We start from the raw sequence: 11797 nt of genomic DNA on the forward strand, positions 1-11797 counted from the left end.
CCATCCATGCATCCATCCACATATTCACCCAGCCATCCACATAACCATCTACCTATCCGCCCACCCATCTATCCACTCATCCACCTAACCACATACCCTTTCATCCATCCATCCATCCACCCACCCACTCATCTACCCATCCACCCAGCCATCCACATAACCATCTACCCATCCACTCACCCACCCATCCATCCATTCACCCATCCACTTACTCATCCATCCATTTATCCATCCATCCACCCACCCACCCATCTACCCACTTATCCACCCATCCACCCACCTATCCACATATTCACTCAGCAATCCACATAAACATCTACCTATCCACCCACCCATCCATCCATGCATCCACTCATCCACCTAACCACCTACCCATCCATCCACTCATCTATCCACCCATCTGCCCATCCACATATTCACCCATCCACCCACTTATTTATCCACCCATCCACATATCTACCTACCCATCCACCCATCCAGATATTCACCCACCCATCTACATATTCATACACCCATTCACATATTCATCTACCTATCCACTTACCTACCCAGTCACCCACCCATTCATCCACTGTCCATCCATCTACTCATCCACCCACCCACTCATCTACATATTTACTCAACCATCCACATATTCATCCACCCACCCACATATCCATCTACCTATTTACCCATCCATCCATCCACCCACCCATCCATCCAATTACCCATCCACTTACTCATCCATCCATTTATCCATCCATCCACCCACCCACCCATCCACCCACTTATCCACCCATCCACCCACTCAATCACATATTTACCCAGCCATCCACATAACCATCTACCCATCCACTCACCCACCCATCCATCCATCCACCTAACCATCCACCCATCCATCCATCCACACCATCCATCCATCTACTCATCTATCCACCCACCTGCCCATCCACATATTCAGCCACCCACACATCCACTTTCACACATCCACCCATATACCTAACCACCCACCCTTCCACATATTCACTCACCCACCCATCCACATATTCATCTACCCATCCACCCACCTACCCAATCACCCACCCTCTTGTCCATCATCTATTCATCTACCCATCCACTTACCTATCTACCCCTCCACTCATCCACCCACCCATTCATCCATGCCAGACACATGGGCCGTGGTGTAGGACAAGACAAGGCTGATAGCCTTGTGTGAATGAATGCCTTATTCTGCACCCCATATTTTGGGACTTCTACCTCCTTGGGCCTTCATGGGCCTTCTTCCTTGGTCTCCCCAAGGAAGGGAAGCTCTCAGCATGCACACAGAGGAACCACAGGCATAGTGGCTGAGCAGGAAAAGGGCAGGGACATCCTTGGGCCAGCAGCCCTCTCCTATGGATTTGCCACCCCCCACCCCAATCCCGCCATGGCCTCCTGGGATCCTTCTTCCTGTTCCCAGCCTAGGGGATTTGGGTGAGAAAGAAGTTCTTGAGGCCGGAGAGCATGTCAGTTCTGGGCTACTTTAAGTATTTGGGGGACAAACCAAAGTACAAAAAAAGTTCATAAAGGTCTTAAAAAGTTCCTAGATCCTGACCAAGGCTGCCTGAATGCCCTGCATCCAGCCCTTTTATCAGACTTGGGGCAGAGCCCCCCACCCCACCTCTGGCACCATAGGGAGGGCAGAGGGCACACTGCTGGCAGCCCTGTCTGACCACAGCAGTATCAGACCTTGCCCATGGCAGCTCCAAGGGCCGGAGGACAAACCCACACCACACAGTGCACACCAGCAGGTGGGGTGAGTGGCATGGGTTCCTCCCTGCACCTCTCTCTGCCCTACTTCAATAGGCAGGGTATGGGAGGTCACAGCACCTAGGACAGCCTGCCTCGAAGGTGTTTGCCTCTGGCACCAAGATGATCTTAAGGCTCTCCAGCTAGCACAGGGGCTTCCACCTTTCAACAACTTGGAACCTTCATCTTGGTGGATCTGGGCCCCAGGGCAGAGGGGCAGGGGTGAGGTGGTGTCTCTGAGTTTCCCCGGCTTAGCCCTTCTGGCTTAGTGGGGTGGTGGTGCAGAGGTACCTGATCGCCTCAACCTCTGCAGTACAGGTGAGGAGGGGGACTGAGGCCCCACAGAGCTCAGAGATGCTTAGGGTGGGAGGTGGGGGTTCCCAGAATCCCCAGAATCCTGGGAACTTAAGTTGCTAGAACCTAAGAGAACTAACACAAAGTGGAGTGAAAAGAGCACTTTGGAGGCTGGATTTGGGACCCTGTTCTGCCTCCGACTGGCTGCACACCCTGGGCAAGGCACCTACCCTCTCTGTCTTGGAAAAGTGAAGACACTGGGCTAGAGTGGCAGTTTTCACACTGTCTGGACACTCTAGTATTCTACAGAGGTAGCTGGGTGTTAGTTTGTTAGGGATGCTTAACAAAATACTATAAACTGGATGGTTTTAGAATCATGGGAATTATTTCTCACAGTTCTGGAGGCTGGGAAGTCTGAGATCAGGGCACCAGCAGACTCAGTGTCTGGTGAGAACCCCACATTCTGGTTCATAGATGGTGGGTTCTTGTTGTATCTTCACATGCTGGAAGGGACAACGCAGCTCTCTGGTACTTTTTTTTTTTTTTTTTTTTTTTTTTTTTTTTTTTTTTGTTCTTTTTTTTTTTTTTTTTTTTTTTTTTTTTTTTTTTTTTTTTTTTTTTTTTTTTTTTTTTTTGAGATAGCGTCCCGGTCTGTCACACAGCCTAGAGTGCAATGATGTGATCTTGGCTCACTGCAACCTCCACCTCCTAGGTTTAAGCAATTCTTGGTCTCTGAAGTAGCTGGGATTACAGGCCTGTGCCACCACACCTGGCTAATTTTTGTATCTTTAGTAGAGATGGGGTTTCACCATGTTGGCCAGGTTGGTCTTGAACTCCTGACCTCAAGTGATCTGCCTGCCTCAGCCTCCCAAAGTGCTTGGATTACAATGCAAGCCACCTCACCTGGCTGGTACTTCTTTTATAAGGGCACTAATCCCATTTATGAGGGCTCCACCCTCATGACCTAATGACCTCCCAAAGGCCCCCTAACACCTCCTAACACCATCACATTGGAGGTTAGGATTTCAAAATAGGATTTGGGGGTAGGGGGACCTAAACATTCAGACCTTAGCACATGAGGCAGGATGAGGGATGGAGCTGGGCCCTGCCTTTCTGTGTTTCATAGTTCAGGTGAGCAAGCCATTCTCTGTTCAACAGAAAGCCTTCCAGTCAGATTCTGTGCAGCTGGGGACCTTCAGATTCTCTCAGCCTGTTCCACATGCTGCAGTTTAGCACAGGATGAGCCACGGGGTCCCACTTTCCTTACAGTAGGCATGTGGGGCAGGAGAGATCAGGGACTTGTGCAAGGGAGGGCCTGAGTGCCAGCTTGCTGGGGCCCCCACCCCCTTCCTAGCCTATCTCTTGTGTTCCCAGCGCCCCCCCCTCTTAGTCTGCCTGACAGCTGGCCATGCCCAGCTGGTATCTTTCAAGGGGCAGTGGGTTTTTCCCTTCGCTCCAGGGAGAGCACCCTGCTCCAAAACTCACGGTGGGGCCGCCTGCCACCTAGTGGTCCTGGCAGACATTTCATGGCCGCAAGTCCAAGAGGGAAGTTGGCAGAGAGGGAGGCCCCAGGAAGAAGCTGGGCTGGAGCAGGCAGGAGTGCCGCTGCAGGGCTGTGAGATGCCCCAGAGCACCTCCCTGAGGCCTCATAGCCACCATGCGTTATTCACATACTCCGAAGCCCTCGACTTTACACATACTCCTTCCCTTCTCACAGCTTTATGGCATTTGCAGATGAGGAAACTGAGGCATAGAGAGGACATTAGCTCGCCTAAGATTACAGGGCCAGCTGCTACGGGGCAGAGACCTAGACTCTGCTCTCTGACTCCAAAACTGAAGGTTGACGGACAGCACACTGCACTCACCTCTTCCATTGCCAGCCAGGGAGACATAAGCCAGACAGGAAACAGGACGAGAGATGCCAGGTAGAGGATGTAGAGTCGGGGCAGCAAGGGCAGGGGCACCAGAGCCGGCTTTCTGGCCTGGTGGGGCTTTAAACAACTCAAAAGGGAGATACATAAGTGGCTCAGTGGTTCTTCTCTCATTAGGGACACCACGCCAAGCTCCATGGTAGCTTTACATTTAGTTTTTTCCAAAAATGTCTCTCTTTTATTTTTCATTATCTTATTTATGTATTTATTTATTTTGAGATGGAATCTCACTTCAGGCTGGAGTTCAGTAGTGCAATCTTGTCTCACCGCAACCTCCACCTCCCAGGTTCAAGCAATTATCCTGTGTCTGCCTCCAGAGTAGCTGGGATTACAGGCACACCACCTCGCCCAGCTAACTTTTGTATTTTTGGTAGAGGTGGGGTTTCATTGTGTAGGCAGTGATCTGCCCACCTCAGCCTCCCAAAGTGCTGAGATTACAGGCATGAGCTACCACACCCGGCCATCTCTTTCCTACACTGCTATGAAAGGGTGGGTGATCCCGTGGCCATAAACCCTTTTATCTTACCCCCACCCCCACGCCCTGCCACCTACTGGACCAGGGTGTGAACTTGTCCTATATTGGCTGTAGAACTGGTAGAGATGTGTGGGTCAGCTTCACCCAGTACAACAGTTAGGAATGCTTTGGGCTCCATGTAACCCACAAAAGTAACTAATAGTGGTTTAAATCAGAGCAAGGAAGTTGTCTCTTGCATCAAGAAGTCCAGGCTAAGCACCTGGTAAGGATGGCCGTTTGTATCCAGGGAACCATGGGCCCAGCTGTTTCCATTTTTCCTTAGCTTGTGGGCTTTGGCTTTGTGCCTGTCACCTCTGATCGGAAGACAGCTGCAGTGCCCCCAGTAATGCCTCTGGGTTCCAGGCAGAAGGAAGGGGGACAGGCAAAAACCCAAAGGGATACATCCACTAAGTCTGCCTCTTTCAAAGGCTCTCCTGGAAGCCCCACCCAGTCTTCCACTTACATCTAAGGGGCCACAGCAGAGTCTCCTGCCTCTACAAGCTGCAAGGGAGTCTGGGAAGTGAGCATTTCAGTTGATGTTCCTTCCCCCAAATAAAAGCACAGTTCAGTTAGGTAGAAGGGGTGGACATGATTTGAGTGGGACACTAGTAGAATCTGTCTCATGTCAAAAAAATCATCATCCTAGCCAGGCACGGTGGCTCACACCTGTAATCCCAGCACTTTGGGAGGCCAAGGCGGGTGGATCACTTGAGATTAGGAGTTTGAGACCAACCCGACCAACATGGTGAAACCCCATTTCTACTAAAAATACAAAAAGTTAGCCAAGCATGCTGGTACACGCCTGTAATCCCAGCTACTCAGGAGGTTGAGGCAGGAGAATCGCTTGATGGAGGCGGAGGTTGTGGTGAGGCGGGATCGTGCCATTGCACTCCAGCCTGGGCAACAAGAGCAAAATTCCATCTAAAAGAAAAAAATCATCATCCTGGCCCTGGAAAGGCTGGGCAGAAAGGGCTCTCCAGTGTGGGGAAAGCCCAAGGAAGCATCATGGAGGGTGGGCAGCACTGGAGACCAGAGAGAGCAGGATGTCCAGGGTCCCCTCCCCCTCCTCGGGGCCCTTGATCTCTCTATGACCTTGGCCAAGTCACCTTCCCTCTCTGGGACTCAGTTTTCTCGCTCTAAAATGAGGGGGCTTAACAAAGTTAGTATTTCTCAAACCTTTAACCAAAGTCCCAAACAAGCTCAAGAGAATGAACTTGTAAGCATCGTGTAAAATAGTGCCTTTTATCTTAAAACTTTATGAAAATTTTGCAGTCTGAAGAATCTCAAAGCTTAAATTACTTTAGGAAACACTATGTATTAAGAATATGTGTGAAGCCAAGGCAGGAGGATCACCTGAGGCCAGAAGTTTAAAACCAGCCTGGGCAACATAGCAAGACCCCTTCTCTACAGAAAATTTAAAAATTAGCCCGCAATCACTTGAGCCCAGGAGTTGGAGGCTGCAGTGAGCTATGTGTGAATTAACTTAAGAAATGGATAAATGAATGATTCAAATTTTATACTTATTTACAATCTTTAAAAATTACATGTAATAGTATAACCATAATTAAAATTTCCTCTCCATCTTTTTAAAAATTATTTTTAGAATAGATAATACATTCACATGGCTCAAAATTCTAAAGCATGTCAAAGTTCCTTAATTTATAATGAGTTTGTATCCTAATAAAGCCATCGTAAATTGAAAATATCTTAAGTTGAAATGCACTGAATTTACCTAACCTACTGAACATCATAGCTTAGCCTAGCCTAGCCTACCTTAAACGTTCTCAGAACAGTTACATTAGCCTACAGTTGGGCAAAATCATCAAAAAGCCTATTGTGTGTGTGTCAAAAATCATTCACACAGGTGGAGCATGGTGGCTCATGCCTGTAATCCCAGCACTTTGGGAGGCAGAGGCAGGCAGATCACCTGAGGTCAGGCATTCAGGACCAGCCTGGCCATCATGATGAAACCCTGTCTTTACTAAAAATACAAAAATTAGCTGGGCATGGTGGCATGTGCCTGTAATCCCAGGCACTCAGGATGCTGAGGCAGGAGAATCACTTGAACCTGGGAGGCAGAGGTTGCAGTGAGCTGAGATCTCACCACGGCACTCCAGCCCAGGAAACAGAGCAACAGAGCCAGACCTAGTCTCAAAAAAAAAAAAAAAAATCATGCAAAGCTTATTTTATAATAAAGTGTTGAATATCTTATGTAATTTATTGAATACTGTACTGAAAGTAAAAAACAGGATGGTTGTGTGGGTCCTGGAAGTGTGGTTTCTACTGGATGCATATCGCTTTCACACCATCATGAAGTCAAAAAGCGTTAAGTGGAACAAATCGTTGTAACTGAGAGCCCATCTATATGTGACACACAGTGAGACGTCTCCTGCCCACTCTGTCTCCCGCCCACCCCTTTCCCCACACTGAAGGTATTCCCATTTCTGTTTCTTGTGTATCCTTTAAATTTGTAAATGTTTTGAAAATCATTTTTAAAATAAGCAAGAGTTCCATCCCCAAGGGGAGCCAATGAAAAGTTTTGAGCAGGGCCCAGGCAGCTCAGGGCTGGAGTCTAGGAAACTTGCGGAGGCTGGATGGTGGCGTGGGTGGAGCTCAGCTGTTGAAGCAGGTGACGCATTGCAGGTGTGCCGCTGGCAGCGGTGGTGGGCGGGGCTTGGAGGAGGTGGGTGGGGCAGGCCAAGCTCCTTGTCTCTGGTGGGCGGAGGCGGTCCTACCTCGGGTTCCACACCCTTGTCCACGCAGGTTCCTACTACCTGACCACCACCTACGGGGCCCTGGAGCACATCAAGAACTACGACAAGATCACGGTGACCCGGCAGCTGAGCATGGAGGTGCAGGACTCCATCCACCGCTGGGAGCGCCGGCGCACGCTCAACAAGGCCCGGGCCTCCCGCTCCTCCGTGCAGGTGACAGTGACAGCTGGGACCGGGAGTGGGAGGGGCCCGGTGGGACCTTGTCCCAGACACCATCCCTGCTGCCCACTGGCTCAGAAGCCGTGACATCGCCTGGCTGCTCCAGCCGCCCAGCCCTGCCTTAGGGAGCAGTGAGGCTCCCCACACCAAAGGAAGGGCCCCCAACCCCTGCTGCCACTGTGTGTCCAGGACTTGGGTGTGCCTAGAAACGTATCAGCAGGCATTGGTGTTCTCGCTGGGCAGGCAGGAAGGCTGCGGGAGGAATGAGACACGTGTGCCCATCATTCCTTAGCGCCTCCTATGGCCCAGCACCCTGCCAGGGCTGGAGATGTGGACTTTTTGTCCCAGTCCCTGCCTTTAAGTAGCCCACAGTCTGATCTACAGCCCCATCCCTTAGTCACTGGACAAATGTAGCAGCTGCCAAGGGTCTCCGTACTCCCCAGCAGCCCGGCAGCCCACCCCTCCCCACACCTCTCTCTATACAGACTCAATATTCAAACCAGTCCTGCCCCTCCTCAACTTCATTGCCCCACCCAGCCCCAGGCTGCATCAAATCCGGGTGTCCCCAGGTCCCCAAACATGCCCAGCCCAGTTCACTGGCTTCTCAGCCTCTGCCCTCACTGGCCAATCTCCCCTTCTTCACTGGCCATCACTGCCCATCCTTTGAGACAACTCAGTTTCCCCAATGCCCCTCCTCTGAGAAGCCTTCCCTGATACACACACACACACACGCTCTTCCCACAGGCTTGGTGGGGTGCCCTCCTCTGGGCTTCCGGCAGCCTCCCCCTTTACAGCACATATCACGTCCTATCATCCTCTGAATATGAAGCTGTCACCTCTGGGAAGGCACAGCCCATGGTTCACATGGCTCAGGGACCCCAAGCCCAGGGCCTGGGACAGAGTGGGACTGGGTGTATGAAAATGAAAAAAGGAAGGAGTTGGACCACTGAGCTGGGCATATCCAGAGCTGGAAGCAGCTATGCAGACTCACTCCCCTGACACCCAGAGCACACCAGTCCTGAGCCCCACTCCTGGCTTTCAAGATGGTACATCTGTAATAAGCAGAGCACAGGCCTGGGAGGCAGGAGGCTTGAGCTCTGGACCTGGCCCTGTACAAGCCTGCTGTACTCAGCAATCCCTGCCCCACTCTGGGACTCAGTTTTCCTGTCCACACAGGCTGACTATGGCTAATCAATTTAATAACTGACTCTCTGGGGAAAAAACAAAAGCTCTGATTTTAGCATCTGTCCACTTCCATGGTGTGAATACTCCATGGCCAATTTCAACTTGGCATCACTGAATGTGGAACTGGAATGAAGTGTGTGCAGTCAGCTCTCCCCAGCCAGTGTGAGCCACCAGCAGCTCCCATCCCCTCCCAACACACTGCCCCCCCATGGACTGTGGGACATGGACACTCTTGGTCCATGCCTGGCCTGGGCCCGTACTTCCTGACTCCACCCTAGGAGTTCCTGATGCTGAGCCAGGCAGAGCATGGGTGAAATTGACCACCCGCTGTTGGGGAGATGGAAGCTTGGGAGGGGTCCCCCTCAGCACCACATCTGGGATCTGGGAAGGGCACCACCCTCTGCCCCCTCCCAGTGCCTCCTCTGCACCCCATGCCTTGAGGGGTGGACATCCTTCCCTGGGGAGGAAAGCCCAGAGCTGGACAGTCACCAGCAGGTGGATAGGACCCTGGGAGGCCTAATGGAGGACAGGGAGCCCTAAGGCAGCCACTAAGAGGGAGTGGGCCGGGCTTTTCCCGTCCTGAAAGAAATGGGTGGTGCCCATGAAGCTCTTGACAGGATCCCTGCCCCTCCTAAGCCCTCGCCAGCAGTGGCCATCAGGTTCTCCACCAAGCCGGGATCTTCAGCCGCTCCCGGCGCAGGCCTGCTGTTCCCAAGCGAGCCACGAGGGGGCAGCCCCGCACGCAGCGTCACTTCCTGCAGCCCAGAGCCCGGGGGAGGCGGAGGCCACTCCGCGCTGGAGCTTCCCGCGTCTGCTCACCCACTCCTGGGAGGCGGTCGCTGTCCCCATTTCACAGCCAAGGCTCGAGGAACCAAGGCCACACAGGCAGTGGGAGCGGATTCAAAGCCCGCAGGTGTGGGGTGGGGGCCCTAAGGGTGGAGGACGGCAGGCGAGCGCCCTGCGGGTGCTGCGACTACCCAGCCCCAGCCGCAGGCGTCGCCTCGCCCTGCCCCCTGCCCGCCCGGCTCAGGCTGGGCCCTACCCACCCGATTGCGCCCTGCCTGCTTCAAAGGCCCCGCGCAGCTCCTCCGAGACCCGGGGCCCTTAAAGCCCGCCCGCACTGTGGGATGCCCGGGCCGGCTCGCACCTCCGTTATCTGTGCTGCCCTCCGTGCCCAGCATTGCGCCTGGGTTGCCGGGGAATTACCTGGAAGGAGGGAGGGAGGGAATGAATGAATGAATGAATGAATGAACGAACGAACGGTGGGAAGCCTGTGGACCGGCAGCCAGGGGGCGCACCTCATTGCAGGGTCTCCGAGACGCCCCTTAATTCATCCCCAGAACTGTCTGCCCAGCTGGGAGGCGAGGCAGGGAAGGGGGGGCGGGTCCCCCGCAGGCTCACAGCACAGCCAGGTATGGCGCAGGTGCCGGACTCCCCGCCCGCTGGGCGCCCGTCACCCGCTGTCCATCCAGGGAGGGGCCTGGGCAGGGAGAGGGCTGGGGGCCCGGCCGAGGCCGCCTGGGGAGACAGGGCCCCGCCGTGACCGCAGGCCCCGCGTGTCTCCGCAGGACTTCATCTGCGTGTCGTACCTGGAGCCTGAGCAGCAGGCGCGAACGCTGGCGTCGCGGGCGGACACCCCGGCCCAGGCGTTGTGCGCGCAGTGCGCGGAGAAGTTCGCGGTGGCGCGGCCGCAGGCGCACCGGCTGTTCGTGCTGGTGGACGGGCGCTGCTTCCAGCTGGCGGACGACGCGCTGCCGCACCGCATCAAGGGTTACCTGCTGCGCTGCGAGCCCAAGCGCGACTTCCACTTCGTCTACCGCCCCCTGGACGGCGGCGGCGGCGGCGGTGGCGGTGGCGGGAGCCCGCCCTGCCTGGTGGTGCGGGAGCCCAACTTCCTGTGAGGGCGACGCAGGCGGGGCCGGGGGCTGCGGGGCGCTCCCCCGTCACCCCCAGGCGCACCTCTGGCCGCGCACCCCCTACAGCGACGCCCACGCAGCACAGGGACACGGGGCTTTCCACGACGTGCCCAGGCCAACGTCGTAGGACAGTTGTGAAAATGTCAGGACGCGCGGCCAAGGCCATCCCTGAGGGCGGGTCATAGCACTGAGACACTGAGAGGCCGTGTTCTTCATTAGACGGAAAGGGAAACCGAGGCTCAGAGAGGAGAGAGGCGCCCCGGGCCGCGGCCGCCAACAAACCCGCCCTCTTCACACGCAGCCCCTCCGGCCATTTCCCCTGAGTCCCCCCACGCCCACGCCATCCTCGGTCTTTGCAAGGAAGGGCCCGAGCTTAGTTTCCCAGGACTGGCCGAGGAAGCGGCGCCGGCCACAGCTGCTCCCCGTGCCCTCAGGGTGGACCCAGCATCTCAGGAGTACCGCAGGGTGCGTGTTGAGACCCTCACCCCTGCCCCAGAGCCTGCCCTTAGCTCCCAGCGCCCCCAGACCTGGTCGTTCTGCGCCCCGTCGGAAGTCGCCAGACACATGCCGGAGCGCCAAGCAAGACCAGCTCCAGGGACCCACGGACAAGCCCAGCCCCGCCTCAGGGAAAACTGACAGGGCCTTTCCCTGCAGCACGCCCCGGAGCCGTGGCCGATTGCAGGAGCCATCGTGTGGGGAGAATTTAATAAAAGCCCTTTTGAAAATGGCATCTCCTTTCCCGAAGGCGCTGGAGCTCTGCACAGCCAGCCACCCATTCACAGCCTCACCCCCTTCCCAGGTGGCTTCAGAAAACCCCTTTGCCATGGGGATCCTGTCCTCTGCCAGAGCCTGTTGCATACTCTGAGCACCCTTGGGACCCTGGCCCCTGTCTGCCCCTAAGCCCGGTGGTCTTCTGCCTCCGACCATCCTTGATTCCCATCATCCCCAGCTCAGGATCAGAACCGTCTGTCACCTCTCGCAGGGATTCCATTCCCTGTAGTCTTTGCCTCGTCACCTTCTGTCTCCTATACATCCTCCTCGTTTTTTGTTTTGTTTTTTGTTTTTGTTTGTTTTGTTTTTTTGTTTTTTGAGACGGGATCTCCTCATTCTGCTGCCCTGGCGGGAGTACAGTGCTTCGATCAGGGCTCACTGCAGTCTCAACCACCCAGGTTCAGGAGGTCTTCCCACCTCAGCCTCCTAAGTAGCTGGGACTATGGCCATGTGCCACCACACCTGGTTAATTTTTTGGTATTTTGT

General features: G+C 54.5%; 1 protein-coding gene across 2 annotated transcripts in view; it reads left to right on the top strand.

The window, feature by feature from the left end:
* The window catches only part of LOC108316839 (ras and Rab interactor 3), a 133706-nt gene extending 122441 nt beyond the window's left edge, over nucleotides 1-11265 (top strand). For both annotated transcript variants that reach the window (XM_017546972.2, XM_017546971.2), the window contains 2 exons: nucleotides 7270-7433; nucleotides 10193-11265. In XM_017546972.2, coding sequence (XP_017402461.1) covers nucleotides 7270-7433; nucleotides 10193-10525 — 497 coding nt within the window. In that variant the 3' untranslated portion in view covers nucleotides 10526-11265. The remainder of the gene's footprint in view (nucleotides 1-7269; nucleotides 7434-10192) is intronic.
* The last annotated feature ends 532 nt before the right edge of the window (nucleotides 11266-11797 follow it).

This window comes from Cebus imitator, unplaced genomic scaffold (assembly GCF_001604975.1).
Source record: "Cebus imitator isolate Cc_AM_T3 unplaced genomic scaffold, Cebus_imitator-1.0 Scaffold193, whole genome shotgun sequence".
NCBI classification, from domain to species: domain Eukaryota; kingdom Metazoa; phylum Chordata; class Mammalia; order Primates; family Cebidae; genus Cebus; species Cebus imitator.